The sequence below is a fragment of the Diadema setosum genome, chromosome 3 (genome assembly GCF_964275005.1).
Source record: "Diadema setosum chromosome 3, eeDiaSeto1, whole genome shotgun sequence".
In the NCBI taxonomy this organism is placed as follows: Eukaryota; Metazoa; Echinodermata; class Echinoidea; order Diadematoida; family Diadematidae; genus Diadema; species Diadema setosum.
Window position 1 is genome coordinate 14514290 of NC_092687.1, and position 16707 is coordinate 14530996.

The 16707-nt window shown below is 38.6% G+C and overlaps 1 protein-coding gene across 1 annotated transcript; it reads right to left on the reverse strand.

Moving 5' to 3' along the window:
* Positions 1 to 6875: 6875 nt before the first annotated feature.
* On the reverse strand, positions 6876 to 16454 carry LOC140246629 (uncharacterized). Its single transcript, XM_072325970.1, has 7 exons — positions 16314 to 16454; positions 15216 to 15460; positions 12509 to 12605; positions 11058 to 11255; positions 8794 to 8944; positions 7434 to 7537; positions 6876 to 7088 (listed from the first exon to the last, which is right to left on the reverse strand). The coding sequence occupies exons 1-7, from the start codon at positions 16452 to 16454 to the stop codon at positions 6876 to 6878; spliced, it is 1149 nt and encodes a 382-aa protein (XP_072182071.1).
* Between the last annotated feature and the right edge of the window lie 253 nt (positions 16455 to 16707).

Below are 16707 nucleotides of genomic sequence, written 5' to 3' on the forward strand. Positions count from 1 at the left end.
ATGGCTATAGGGATATCAAGTTGGTTAGAGAGATATGTATGGTCTAACTAATGCTTGCACTGTCTGAGGTTGCGATTCGGACTTCATCCGGGATGTAATTTTGTGTATCACGTTATTGCGTATTTATTTACCAAGGTGAGTCCTTGCAGGCATGCTGCCAATAAAGTGTTTTACAGACTGTTTTAGAATAACTGTTCAAACGCCACCAGTCTTCAGGTGTTGTCCAGCGTATAAGCATCTCTTATCCATCCATTGTCTTGTTTAATGAACTCATCTTTGTACGGTTTTTGTAAACAATTCCTTTACGGACCATCCCTGGTTGAAAAACAAGGACAAGGACAAGAACAACAACACAATATAATATATTTGATTACTACTTCTAATCAAATCTATATACTTTATACACTTTTTACCCGCATATTTTCCATCAAAAAATATTGGCAGTTGTGGGATTATAATAGTTCACGTCTGAAAGAATTCTCCGTGACAGGTTTAGTTGATGTACCAGCCTCTTCAATGACAGTAGAAGAAAATGATAATGTTCATAATCAGCATAAGCCCAGGACGAAATCACTAAACAGACATCATTCACTGTCAAAAGTCTTTAAGCCAGAAACTTCGATTGCCACTTCGATTGCCACTTCCATTAATGTCAACCTCCTACTAAAATATATAGGCCTACTGTTACTATTTTTCTACTACAGGAAAAAGTGATGATATTATTACACGAAAAATCATTAAGCTATTAATCGCATTTATCCCCACTATTCCAATAATTTTTAGCCAAAAGGAACAAAAATACAAAATTATACTATCGGAATTACCGACGGAAAATTGACCAATAATTATAAGCACAATACTTTTCACTAAATCTGTTATGCTGTGCTATCTACATGCTATAGTGAACGTCAACCGCGTAAGTCTTAAGTTCAAGCTTTAGTTCAAATCTATTTCCGTTTTCCACATTAATACACAGCCCACTTTTTAGAGAGGAAACGATACACCTGAAATGAGCAGACTAAACACCAACTACCTAACAGTAATGGTGCAGGGTGCAGAACTAATCATAGTGAAATACAAATACGCACTGTTTGAAAAAAAGAAATAAGGACCAACTGAAAAGACAGTGATTGTCAAGTTTGGTCCCGTCTTGTTGAAAAAAAAAAAAAGAAAAGCCGATCGATAGACAATTCTAAATCTGCAACCATAGTAACAAAAAAAAAAAAGAAAAAGAAAACGAAAAAATAGCTTTCCACTATGAGACAGGCGAACAAGAAAATTAAACACAAAAACAACAACGAACAAATACACAGTAACCGAACAAACGTGAAACGAAACTGGAACAGTATCAAGACTATACTTACGAGGATAGGACAGAAAAATTACCAAAATAACGAGATGAAAATATAGACAGGAATATAAAACAGGAGCATCGATCCTGTGCATTTGACGAATAGAAAGGAAGGTAAAACACCTTCAAATTTACCTCATTTCCAATGTGATTGTATACTTATCGGGGGAAAAAAAAGCCTTATTTTATCTCATCGAGCATGTCTCTGAATCGTATGATTTCCAGTAGGCTACGAAACCCGAAGTCACTCTCCATTTTCCTGTAGAAGTATTCGGGAGCGTCATTGGCAATCCTCTTCAGACCCAACAGATCCTTTCCACAGTAGCCAACGAACCAGTCCTGCACATGGGCAAAATTCTTACTGTCCAACCACATCATGACATTTCCCATGCCCCATTGGCTAAATAACGCAGCGCATGTGGAACCTGCATAATAAGGGAAGAAAGAAATACATTTTTGTCTAAAAAAGAAATATGAGTAATGTTGCAGCACCACAGTCAGTGACACCAAATTACATCCTGTTTCGCAGGTCAGCAAATTGTATTGTACGATGTTTCATTCATGGTCGCAAGTACTCGGTACCACATTTTCAACATTTTCTCTTTAGTCAGTAGACTACATAAGAGACGACTAAACGGCAATAAAAGTGCGAAGTTCAGGGACCCGTCTTATAAAGCCTTCAAATCAATCAAAAGTCCCCAAATCAATCGCAACTTGCATTGCAGCACACAAAAAAAAAACTTGTGATTGATTTCTATCACAAGTGTTTATTAACAGGCCCCAGCCCTGATAGGTCCTCGTATAATTCGTTCTGCCATAAAGACTACCGGTAAAACCTCTCAGTGCTTTACTTCTCGAAGGTTAGGTCACTGGCGCGTTTGCGCAACAAAGGTGAAAGCGCGCGCCGTCTGACAGACAATACATTTATTATTTTACAATAAATATGAAGTAACAGTGCTCAGACGTACATACACAAACGTGAGCTCACATTTTGTCCAGCTGATTTGACCTTTGCAATTCTGTACATTGGTGATATACTTTGTGTACGCGATAATTTTGTAATATTGTTTTGAGTTTTGAACTCGAAATACATATCTCAATGTGGTGATCGAGTGAATGAATATCATTGAACAATCAAAGGCATAGTTTAACATTTGCAGATTGAACAAAAACCAAACATTAGTGCTCTCGAATAGATCCAAAATGTGGGATTGGGATAGAAACAAACACTGTAAAAATTTGAATCTGTATAATCAATGTTAAGTATTGTTGAAATGTGAGAAATAATAACTTTAATAATTAAAATGTCGCCAAACTAAAAAGTCTACAGTTATGGTTTAATGTGAAAAAATACTGATATATCCTTATATTTCAGGCTTTGTTGAAAATACGAACAAGTATATGAAGGGTTTGTTTGCAAAAACCGATAAGTCCATTTTTGAAGATTTTGAAGTACGATCTCTGTCTTAATGTACAAAATAATACCTTTTAAACGATATATTGGTCACTACATATAAAGGTATATTTTTGAAGTTATGGACAAAAGAAGCAAAAAATTTCTTATTATTCTCTTTATTTTTCTTGACCTTTAATCGAAAATATCTCCATTTGGCAAATACGGACTAAGATCGGTTTTTGCAAACAAACTCTTCATATATATATATATATATATATATATATATATATATATATAATATATGTTTATAATCATATATGTAGGATGTTTTGTGATATAACGGACTTACACATATTTATCAAATGTGTTGCCGGGTAATAAACTTTGAGAACTTTCACATGTATATAAAGTAATAATGATTTCACAATAAATGAATGATTAGATGCCAATTGCCTTGATTTTTATTCAATTAAAATTGCAATTAAAATCAAGGCAAATGACGTTTAATGCATTCCTCCATTGTGATATTATAATCACTTCTAGTTACCGCCAGTACGCGGAGTAAATACAATACTTGCAACCAAAAGGCAATAAATCCATTGAAAACAAATATGGATTTAGCGCCTTTTGGAAGGAAGCTCTTCTATAAAGAGAGAGAGAGAGAGAGAGAGAGAGAGAAACTGATGACCAAACGGAGACCGCTATTGGCGAATCTTACGTGCATTGACAATCTAGCTCCTGTTAACTTATCACTAAACTGAGTTCACCATTCTTCCTCGCAGTTCGTTTGTATTCAATTCTTTTGATACTATAGTGGGGGCTTTACTTATTTACTTTCCTGGAAAGTAAAGTCAGTTCTTCTGTCATTTTCTCCATCATCACCACCAGTGATTTCGTATTTTATTGAACGCTATACATTATTTAGGTGTTCATATCGCCACGGAAGCTGTTCATGCTGCCTTTTCAAAACGTTTATACAAGCTAGTTGATATTATTATTATTACTACTATTGTTAATATAAATAATATTATTATTATCATTTCATATTATCAATATGTTTTATTCAGCCACATGAAAATGACAATAACATGAACATAATGCGGCGCTCTTCCACCATTTGTAGCTTACCATCCTCCTGAGGTGATGGAAAGTGAAGTGGCACAGCGGGCACGGGTTTTTCGACTCCCTTCCCCACCACCGCTTCTCCCGTTTTCCCATCCCCTCTCTCTTGTCTTCTCACGATAGGTCTTCTCGCCTCCACAATGTCTAAATGCAGATAAAAAAGAAAGAAAAAAAAAAAGAGCACCGATCTATCTGAGCACATTTCATGTAGTTACCCTGTGCCATTTCCCGGATATTACAGAAAACAACAACAACGTGACATTGCATTTTCGCTTCACATGGTTCTCTTGCCTTTGACCCCTGACATCTGATTCCATGGCTTTAATCTTCCTGTACAGATTTCTAATCTAGTAATACATACACACACTATGTTTAATCAAAATACTATCTTCACGCATTGAGTGTATATTGGGGAAACTGAGATGTCATTCTATTTGAACTCGACTTTAAACTTTTACTAAAATTGACACCCTGCACCCATTACAATGTGATCGGTCTAGCTTCTTCCACTTATACATACACTTGCTGATTCTAAATGATATCTCAAACGACAGAGAGGTTACCCTTTCCGAAAAAAAGATCAAATACAGACGGTAAGACAGACGGACAACCCGAAAACATAATGTCTTCGGCTACACTTCTCCAGCATATTTGGTCGTGTTCTTGGTGTGTGAGGTCAATTATCGAAAGTACACCATGATATTGAGAGTTATTGTTATCGTGGAAGTAATTTGACTTTATTACCTTATAATTTGATGACTCGGTGTCCGTCCTGTATGTATTTAGGGGTAATTTCTTAAACCTCTCGTGAATTACTTTAATACACGGCAATACGCATGGTGCTTATCAGGGAAATCCGTACAGAACATGCACTGATGTAAATTGGTGTTCGCAATTAATTTGAACCATGACGTAGACACGCTCATAATTTCAAGGATATTGATTTTTTTCTTCGTTGCTCTGCCCAGAGAACAACTCCATACCTCTCTCGTCGATGGAAATATCGGAACTGCCATACGAAAACGTCGGAGATGGCTGCCGCCGCGGCCGCCGCGGTGGCGGCGGTGGGAGTGGTGGGGGCCCGGGTGAGACAGGCCCTGGGAATCGAAGTGGGCGGTCGGCAGCAACTGTTTCGCTGGCAGCCGGCCTTTCATATTGGCCTTCGCAGCGCCCTCTGTTGGCGATCTCACGGACAAGTTTGTCGATGTTTCTTTCGACCATTTCTACGGCGTACATTTCGATGTAAAGTTTGGGGCCCAGCATTGCTCCCAGCCATCCATCTGCTCTGTAGTCTTCCTGCATCTTCAACGGGACAATGGGCTTCCGCAAGGTGTACGTGTACTCAGCCTCTGTGAATGATATTTACGCAGAACTTTTGTAAGTGATTACATTTCTACAAGAACACAGTGGTTGTCAGTGTAATAATGACAACAGTGATCGATGTGGCATTACCAGAGTTCCTTTATCCAGGAACTCTTACTCAAAATAGAGTAAGAACATGGAATTTTCAATTTCTTCACTGTTTCAAAGGAAATATATGGTAATTTCCATTTTGGCGGCCATCTTGAATATTTTTAAATCTTCAAAAAAATCAATAGTTGCATTATCCAGATTGGAATTCAGCACCCTGGAAATGCAGTAAACTCCATTTTTTTTTTGTCCAGTTGAAGAGTTTGTTTGCAAAAACCGATAAGTCCATTTTTGAAGATTTTGAATTACGGTCTCTGTCATAAAGTACAAAATAATACCTTTTAAATGATATATTGGTCATTAAACATAAAGGCATATTTTTTAAGTTATGGTCAAAAGAAGCAAAAATTTTCTTATTATTCTCTTTATTTTTCTTGACCTTTTATCGCAAATATCTCCATTTGGCAAATATGGACTTATCGGTTTTTGCAAACAAACTCTTCAGTTGTTCACTCTTTATAAGAAAATATATTGGAATTTCAGATTTTGGCGGCCATTTTGGAGGCCATTTTTAATATCTCATAACCCTGAAGGATGAGTTACATCATCCAGATTCGGATTCAGCCCCCTCGAAATAGAGGAAAACCATTAAAAAAAAAAAAACAAATATCGGGGAGACGGCAAAACAAGGTTACCCCCAAAATCTGACTTTGGCACCCAGCCTATCAGGGAATACTAAAATTACATGCTTACCTGTTCTGCAAGCTGGACTATTCTTGTACTTCTCAGAAAAGCAGATGACAATTACTGCAGCATTCTCTACGGCCAATGCCATCGCTTCCAGTGTTGAACCACCTGAACAGGTCATGAAAACTATTTGTTTGAAATCATCGACGAATATAGTGACTCTTGGCTGCAGCTATACCACCATTGTTTGTGGTATGACAAGAAATGTATTATCAACTTGAACATCATTAAAGGGATGGTACAGTATTGGTGGAGAGAAAAATTGGGCTTTTACTTTTTTTTGCGAAATACCAAGAAAACACTTATGATATAGTACAGAACATACAATTTTAAGGGGAATTCAAAGTTTATTTGATGAAAATCGGCTTTGGAATAGCTGAAACATCCAAACACAAAGTACAAAAAAAAAAAATCGTAGTAAAATGTGGGTCCCACACTTTATAAGGATCGCTCTGTTTTGGACATCTCAGCCATTTCAAAATCGATTTTCATCAAATAAACGGTGAAATCCCCTCGGAATTACACGCTTTTTCATATTTCATGTTAAGAGGTTTCTCACTATCTCACCAAAAAAAAAGACAACCTTAAGTTAAGTCTCAACCAAAACCATAAAATCCCTTTAAATCTTCAGACTGTCATGATATCACACTTAATTTTCTGTACACAACAAATTAACACAGACATTATTTCAATGATCACTTAAACTCCCAAACAGAAACAGATGTCACAGTTAGTTTGCATGATACATAAACAAACCATAACAACCAAATATATTAACACTTGAAATATGTGGTAAAAACGAAGCCCTTTTTGGGGATAGAGGGAGAGAAAGTACAAGTCAACACCGACCTATTCAACGTCGATCCAGACATTGTAACCTTTCGCTTTCAGGCGGTCCTTGACTTTAAGAATCTGCTCTTGCACGTCCCACTGGTAGCTCAGCATCACGTGCTGTGGCTTGGAAGAGGCGACACAACGTGCAGATGCAACGGGCACCACTGGAACGGACGCATCTCCTGACCCGGTTGCAGACCCCGGCTTGTCGTCATCTTCTCCTTTCTCCTTATGTACATAAAGATACAGGTGAGGACAGTATAATTATATCCGGTGACAATCAAATTTCGTTGGTGAGATGACACTATGAACACGTCTTATTCAGAGAAAGAAAATGTACGTTTAGCCTTACCGTTAACTTGCGCAATGATAAAATGGAGATGAAATATGTATCTTAACCTCGACACGCTGGCATATCTTAAAATCTTAAAGCGTCCTAGCGTCCGGCGTGTATATAGTTAATTGTTGTTTGACGCAGGCTTTTTTATAAAGTCTACCAATGTGTATAATAACATGGGCGGGTTAAAGTGAAAGAAAGACATCCGATACAACTTAAAGTAAGGTAGGACTTACCTGTTTCGTTAGAAGATCAAGTTTGCCCACATTCCATAGGATGCCTTTGCCTGTTGTCACCATCTCGGCATCTTCGTCCGCATTCATGCACATTTTGGCAACAGCTTGAAAGGAGAATAATCAAGCATAATGATACAGACCAGTTGTTTTGGCAATCACATTTAGTTACACTCACACAGCGATCCTTAACCTCGACGATAGCTAACCTCCTCGACGAAATGACCGATTTCGTAACGAAATCGACCGTGCGACACTTGGCGCTCCATGGAGCTTATCCTCGAGGTGAGCTTTCGTCGACGGTAAGGTCGGAACGTAACTAGTATGAGCAGCAATTCTAGCAGCAATTCTTCACCTATGTGAATGTATGAATATAGGCTATACACGCGTGTTTACGCGAGACCTGACATTATTCCAATCAATGACGTCGCCTTAATAGCACTTTTTAATTGCCAACTTTCACCTCCCTGCTTTTGTCCAGCAAATTGCCTTGAGCACTGCATATTATTTCTTAGAAAAGAGCGAAAAGCAGTAGAGACTGCGTTCGTCAATTCTGCAAACGCGTGTCTGGCTAAAATGCGTTTGCAACAAATACGTTTGCAATGACACTTTTATTTCTGCGTATCAGAAACGCATTTCTAACCCCAAAATCTACACAGGTTAGCACTTAGCAAATGCAAGGAACTCTTTGAAAGGCTGGCTGTTTGGTAATCTTAATTCTGCACCAGAGGTACGGTGATAAACGAACCTAAACCGGTTTCAAACGGTATAGATCATAATTTTATTATGTAACTACATTGATACATTATTCTCCCTTCTGGAACGAACATAGTGTACCACAGTGTGTTCAAACTCTGGGGACAAAGTCGACTTTGTGGAAAGCTCAAATTTGAGAGAGTGAAGATTATTTTGCATCGTATAATTCGCATACAAATGTTCTGTCTCACACTACAGATACGGATGATTCACAAGGCGTTCACGCTGTTTAAACGCTCGAATTTGACAGTGTCAGAAATCTCAAGCTGTGTTCATAATGTGTAACACTGTGTTTCACATTGTGACAAAGCTGTGTTCTTTCCAGCAATGTGTTGTATACGTTATGATTGTGCATGTTATATTACGTTATTTCGTTTTCCCATACCACTTCATTATTGCTTTCTTGAAAAATACCTGTTTTTATCTTTACAGTGACTTCAATTTCTTGTGCAAAATATCAGACGGCCTCTGCAACCCATGCACTACCTCACAGAAGGAAACCCATATCGATCCCATAATTTACTTTGTTGATACAGGGAGGTGGAAGAATCCTTCCACCTCCCTGGTTGATATAAGAACGAATGAAAACTTTCGAAACTACTCTTACATTGGATCAAATCAGCCTCATCGCTTATCAACCTTCGTATGAAAGAGAGAATCCATATGGCTTTTAGAGCGCCTCTGCGTTCTTCGACGTCATTTCCTTCAGCTATCATCGACACTAGTAAGGGAAGAACATCTTCCTCCACAAAGGTTACCTGTGCGTAGATAAATACAGCCCTCAACAATTGGTACAGGTGAAACAAGTAAATGACCTTTGGGAGTAAAATAGGATTGTGAGATTATTGTATATGCGCGTTTGCTACAAATGTGAGTGTTGCTTATTTACTTCCACTGAACTTCGAGCATTTTCGAGCATTTTCACTTGACAGTCAACCCTTGTCAGTTGACCCGAGGGCCAACAATTATTCAAACTTTCATGAACTGTTAACATTCATTGTAATTACAATATTTTGAAATATTTCCAAAATATGGATAAAGTGTGACATGTGAATATTTTTATTAACTTTTTATCCTATATCGAAACTCTTTCTCTAAAGAATCAGGGTGCACTAAAGCATATACATGTCTGGTTTTCTTTCTTCTTACGTTTATGTATTAGACAATTTCCAAGGTATCGCAAAAAAGTAAAACGTCAGTATCATAGAATAGAATGTTATTATTTCAACATGACCTTTAATCATGAACTTTTGACTTCTTTACCCAAAAGGTCCTCAAAGGATATGGTTCTTGCAATTCAAGTTTACACTAATTTTAAGGGAAATACCTTCAGAGAAAAGCGCTGATATGGGGTAAGTAGTGATACCTTGACCTTTCATCCTTTGACATTGAACCCATGACCCGAAAAGTTTGAAGGATATTATTGTCACGAAGGTTAATGTAAACACATTACTTTTCTTAAAGATAACTTGAGCTATTTCGTAGATATCGATAAAGAAAAGTAAGTAAAAATTTTCGGATTTTCGGATGACATCTGACATTTGTGCATTGACTCGAAGACCAAAAACTTTCCCAGAATATACATTTTGTGACAGATGTGTACGTTTGAAAAATACCTTCAGGTCTTGAATTAATACGGTCCAGTAAGTGTTGAGAAATGGACCTTGAACTTTGACCTCTGATATTTAACCCCTGACACAAAAATGCCTCAAGAGAATCACCGCCAAGTAATGCATATATTTGTAGAAAGTTCCCTGAAAAAGACCTTCAGTCATGGCTGAGACAAAAATTTGAATTTTTTAGTATTCTTACTTGACCTTTGACCTTCTGAACTATTTATCAAAACTTTCCGGAGATAGTTATATCGGTAACCAATGTGTACACTATGCTTCAAGAAAGGTCTTTTAAGTACATGTATTTCATAGATACGGGCGAAAAAGGGAAATTGCAATATTTTGACCATGACCTTTGACTCTGATCATATGCATCAATAATCTTAAAAGACACTTCTTCGTTCACTCAATATGGCAAGTTGCATTAGGATACCTCAAACTGTTCCTGAGATGCGTTGTCCACAAAATTGATTAAGAACGGAAGCAGAATTAACGGACAGACGAAAGGACGGACACACAATCCTAAAACATTATACCTCCAGTGATGTTTCGTGATCGAGGCTTAAACAATTTGCCTTAGACTGGGTTTGAATATAATGGGGCGTCGCTCTCAAATTCAGTGTGATTTCCGTACAATAGTTTCTGATTCAAGTGGATTGTTAAAAGAGAATAACGTTGATAAAATGTTGGTTTCGTCTGTAGCTCGTATTACATGAAATTGGTGGATATGAGACACGTTATAAGCAGTTTTTTTTTTGTGTGTGTGTGTGTGTAAGATCACTCATCAACTTACAGTATAGGCTTTTATCTCACCTTGTTTGAAGGGACAGTATGGTTTGAGGTGTGATTTCTGGCTTTAACTTTTTCCAAGATGATAACAAACCTGTTATTTGAAATATTAAAGAATATACGATTCCAAAAGGAATGGAACGTTTATTTGGTGAAAAAATTGTTTTGAAAAAGCTGTGTTATCAGAAAATTTATCAGAAAAGAAAGAAACCCCAAACAAAGTGGTCTTTATAAACATTGGTCCCATCTATTAATGGGACAACATTGGTTTGGATATCTCAGCCATTTCAATACCGATTTTCTGGAAGTAAACTTTGATTTCCTCTTAGAATTGTACTCTCATCTTTTGTAGTAAAGGTTTCCAGTTATTTCTCAATAAGTTAAATCCCCTTTCCCCATCTCATCCCCATCTCTTAAAAGCTACGTCATCCCTTTGCGTGAAATGAAGAGTGAAAGGACGGGGACTAACCTTGTTTTCGTCGTTGGAGGCGACATATTGAATGGCTTCCACCACCTCAATCGCGTAATAATTATAGTGAGCTGAATAGTGATTCGGCTCTTCGAGTGCTTTACGCAGAATTCTGATGATGAATGAGATGTTTTCAGTGGATGTGTTCAGTTCTGCGTTTTCTTCTTCCGTCACAACGTAAGCCAAGATAAAAAGAACCTGTGCGACGCAAGTACGAAACGTAGACATGGTAGAATAGCAACCTATTAAGAGCAAATTTTCGAAGAGTTTTACCCATTCAACAGAGTTATTAAAGAACTCTTTTGAGTCAAGTCACGATACAGGGCAGGTGTGAATTAAACCAGGTACATTATGCACGTTAGTTACCAGCGAGGAATCAACCCCCGCGTTCATTATCGCGTTCACAGTTAAATCATCTTCAAATGAAAGAGATGCGTACGGTATACAGGCACCGTGAAAAAGGGCCGCAAGTCATTAAATTAATGAAATATTCGTTAGCCAATGATAAGCATTATAAAACTGTCATTTGAACAAAAACTGTTTAACCTTTACTGGAAGCAAGACTATTGCGTGGTGCATCATGGGTGAGCTAACAAAGGGAGTTGGGAGCGCAGGGAGGGCATTATCTATCATGAAACAAAAGCCCAACTTTAGTGCTTCGAAATAGTTCTTAAGTGGGAGTTAGGGATAAAAACAACCAATGAAATTATTGCAATTAAGATAATCAACGTTAAAGGGACTGTACAGTACTGGTTGAGGTAGGGATTAATGTTTTGAACATTCCTAAGTGAGATAATGAAAAGCCTCTTATGAAATATGAAAGAGCATGTAATTTTAAGAAGGATTCGATGTTAATTTGATGAAAATTGGTTTTCAAATGGCTGAGATATCCAAAAAAGTACTAATAATAAAAGGCGACATGCCCCAACTTTATTAGTATCTCTTTGTTTCACCTTGTTTTTGGATATCTCAACCATTTCAAAACCGATTTTCATCGAATAAACTTTTTATACCCCTTAGAACCGCATGCTCTTTGACATCTCATAGAGTGGTTTCTGAATATCTCACAAAACGTTAAAAGCTAAATCTTCACCTCGACCAGAACTGTACACACCCTTTAAGTATTGTTATATATGTGTGAACAATATCAATGCTAAGATTAATTCTAGTTTAAACAGTCTACGTTTATGGTTTGCTGAGAAAAAATGGTGATATCCCTTTATATTTTAGGTTTTATTGTGAAATTCTTATATGTAGGATGTTTTGTGATACAGCTGACCTGCACATAATGCATCGAATGTCATGAATGTTGTGACTCGAACAATTTTATATCCCTGCTCCTACTGGTAAATGATTTGCTATGAACGGTCACAAATAGTCCCATGGACAAATGCCATAGAAGCGATAGACACAGGCCCTGTTTGAACGAGTAGATAACATTGGAGCTAGACCTTGGCGCGAAGAATAAAGAACCGGCTTGCCAGGAATGTTCGAAGGCGCCACATTGATCCGAATTCGCGGTATCCGCTCTTGTTATCCGGATAATTCCTGTGGATAATAATGTCAAAATGCAAATTTGGATTCTTAAAGAAAATGATAAATGTAATATACAAACATTACTCGGGCTTGGTAAATAACATCGTATTCAGAAACCCATATTTATTTTTTGGATTTGGTGTGAAACCTAAAAATTAAAGAGTATGCACGGTACATATCTGCATTAAATTATACATGATGAATCCCACAAACCGTCTATAAAATGAATCTAATACCCGGACTCTTCTGCTTAAAAGTCAAGACGACATCTTTTCCAAATATGACGATAGTATCTTTGCAACCAGTCCCCCCACAGTGCACTCCCGTTATAACAACACAGTTATAACGAAATTCCGTTTACAACAAAATAAACTATCGGCTTTATGTTCTTTTATTGTTTAGTTCTTGGGTTATACCGAAATTTCGATATAACGAAAGAAATCTGCTGGTCCCGAGGACTTAGTTATGACCAAAGATAGCAGAGATAACAAGATACGAAGGCGCGTGATAAAAATGGACACAGAATGGCTACCCTACATGACGATACGAAAGAGAGCTAAATACAAACTCAGTGCAGCTAGAAACATCGTTCATTCCCAAAGGTAGTGGTATTATTATTATCTTTAAAAGATTTAAAAATTATAGTCGTAGCTTTTTATCGATGAGGGGGATTATCTGGAAGAATGAGATTTTAAAGTAATAAGGATTATTTCGTGGAGGTAAAACATTTGGCAACACCATGATTCTCAAAATATACTACACTCCCCTAAAGACGCTTGATAAACAGCAACAACTTTAAAGACGTCGCGTCTCAGGCAAAGACGCACATCACCTGAGACGCGCTGTCTTTGAAGTTAACTGAGTGGTCTCAGGTGATGTGCGTAATACGCATAAGGACCGTGCGCTGTCCATTTGTTTTGTACAGCATTAGCGCGCACTTTCGTGTCTTTCGTGTCGGAAGTCATTCTCTGCCTTCCCGCTCCATCACTCCTCCCCCAGAGACTCCAACTCTCCCGTTTTCGACGGGAGATCTCCCGCCGAAACCCATTTTTGCAAAATCTCCCGTTCTCCCGTTTGAGATTTAATTTCTCCCGCCCTGGCTCTGTGTCTCCCGTTGGAAAGGATTTCTTACTTATTGCTATTGTATGTTGAAAAAAATAAGACTTAGATAGCACCAGAGAGCATCTAGAACCCTAGGAACTTTGCGCTTCGCACACATCAACTTGGAGTCTCCCGTTTGCTAGGGGTTTCAGGCGGGAGAATCTCCAGATCAGAAGGTGCTTTGGGTTGGAGTCTCTGATCCCCGTCCCATGAAGAAGGAGAATAAGATTATAAAAAAAAGGGGGAAAATAAATGCTTACTGCGATAACATATATATATATATTGGGTTCCTTTTTGTCATTACCAACTCTTTTTTCATCATTGCTGTCACTTTTACATTCAGGATTTAGAGGATTTATTCTGTTTTTAAGAACACAAACTGGCTGATTTCCCCGATGAACAGAAAACTTAATTGTTCATGTTCAATTAGAACGCTGATGACTATCATTTCTTTTAATCCGTGCACATCAATATGCAGAAGGGGGTAATGTCTGCGCTGTTTGTTGTTGTAATAGCCACAATTCTACGACTAGCACAACGCTATCATCCAAATGTAGCCCCGTCATCCCAAAACCAGCAAACAGCCTAAGGACATTGTCTTTTACCTAACGGCGCATTCTGAATGGGATCCTGGCCCTGAATTTGAAATAACGTTAAAGTTGACGTTTTAAATCTGTCTCAATAATACAATGAAGATAAATTAGGGCATGTCACCTCCATTGGAAAAGTATTTGCTGAAGAGAAAGGCTTTGAAGGTTAATGCTTAATCAAATGTATGATTTCCACTAAGCTGTGAATGAATGGTGCAAAAAGAAATGATAAAGATCTCATTGGCTACCACTTTGAAGGGCTTATGAACCTAAACTGAAACATTAATGACAGATACAAACTTCCAATGCAATCTTTCGCAAGTTATCAAAGATTGAAGTGATAATAATTGTTTGAAGGGCTGAAATTCTTAAATCTGGGACAGGCTACGTCAAACCGAAACAGTGTTCTAGAAAAAAATCCAAGAAAAATACATTTTCCCAATTGTTTTATAATCCCATGCCGTAAAAATATGTGGAAAGGAATTGAAGAGTTTGTTTGCAAAAACCAATAAGTCCTTTTTTGAAGATTTTGAAGTACGGTCTGTGTCATAAAGTACAAAATAATACCTTTTAAATGATATATTGGTCACTACATATAAAGGTACATTTTTGAAGTTATGGTCAAAAGAAGCAAAAATTTTCTTATTTTTCTCTTTATTTTTCTTGACCTTTAATCGCAAATATCTCCATTTGGCAAATATGGACTTATCGGTTTTTGCAAACAAACATTATTGTTCTTTCATAAAATATAAGAAAGTAAAAAAAAAATGACAAGGTCATCCCTTTCCATTTTTTTTTTTTTTTTTTTTTTAGCCCAAAATTAATCGGGTTGTGCATATTGTTGTTTGGTTTGTGATGCATGATCGAGTAAGTATGGTTGTGCCACTAACTGACGGACCAAAAACGTCAAGATCTCTTCGCGATCCTTTACCGAATGCAGTTGTAGAGGATGGTGAGTATCTTCTTCAGCAGCTCTCGACGAGACATCCATTTGAGCGCCTCGTCGTCACGGTCGAGGCGCTCGACATCGAAGAAGGGATTCTCGAGGAATTCGAAGAGATAGGCAATCGCGATGTTCCGACCTATCGATTGGCTGAGCTCGGCGTCAGACTCCGTGAAGCGCTGCGTAGCGTCTAGGAGCAAGTTGACTGCGATGTACTCGGCCGGATGATTTAGCTGCCAAGTAAGAGTGCAAGATTAATTCAGTAACTGGACTCAAAGCATTATTGTCACACGGACTGAAGTGAAAAGATTTTTTTTTTTTTTTTTTGGTATCCGTTTATCTAAAGGCGGTGTCACACCTGTCCGGGCAAGCTACGCGGGCTTGTGGCGAGGAGGTAGTTTAAAGCACGTAGAAGATTTTCCGCGGGCGGACAAGAATGTTTGCAATTTTCGCACTTGTTTCTTACTTACTAGACGCGTGCTACTTAGCTTCTACTTGCGTGCGTTCCGTGTGACTCGCGTAAGAGCTTTGAAACCGATCCATTTTCTGTTACGAGCGACTTACGGGGATTGCAAAGTACCTGCTTTGGAGATGCCTGTGAGGTGCTACCGGTAAGGGTTTCCTACTTGTGTTCTGCGCGTACCTATACGGGCAACTCCCGTGACTCTTCCGGAACAAGTTTTGAGCATGCTCAAGGCCTTGTCATACCGTATCTGGGGAAGTTTTGCGGCTTGACTAGCGGGGAAACAAATTTGCTACCCGGAGCTCTCCGCAGTTGACCCGAACTTGACAGTACCTAGCACTTATCTCGTCCTTAGTTGCCCGAAGGTGCGCACGCTAGTCCAATTTTCCCGCAGCAAAGTTTTGAGCATGACCAAAACTATTTCCGGATGAGTCGCGAGGATTGCCCGAAGAGTTCTACGCAGAACACCCGTAGGAGGGCCGTAGCCGCCGCAATTCAAAGGCATTTGACCCACTTGAAGTAGGTAAGTTGCCCGCTGATCTATGCCTATGTGAAGGGAGTGCGTGCCATTTGTGGGCTCATTCTCTTCTTTGTCCTCTGTCCTCTGTGGCGTCGAGGACTACCTGGTCCCTTTCGGACAGGACTTCATCCGCCGAATGGACTTCAGCAGCAATTTGATGCATTTGCTGTGTATCTTCCGGGCTTTGTGGCTGTCCATCCACTGGACGTTCTCTGCCCTTGTGCACTTTCCGTCTACGGGGCATTTTCACTTCTTGAAAGCTAGTTGACAAATGATTGTTTGCTCATCCATTCGAACCAGCCTATTGTTCAGGCTAGCACTCACCTCACAGGCGACTAGTACGCAGATAACACGCAGTTGTGGCGCAGGTACTTCGCAGAGCCCGTATGTCGCCCGTAACTGACATAAAAGAAGCTATCACGAAGCTATCACGTGACACCCACGCGCCTAACATGCAGTTCAACGGAATACACGCAAGAAGGACTTAGGTATCGCGC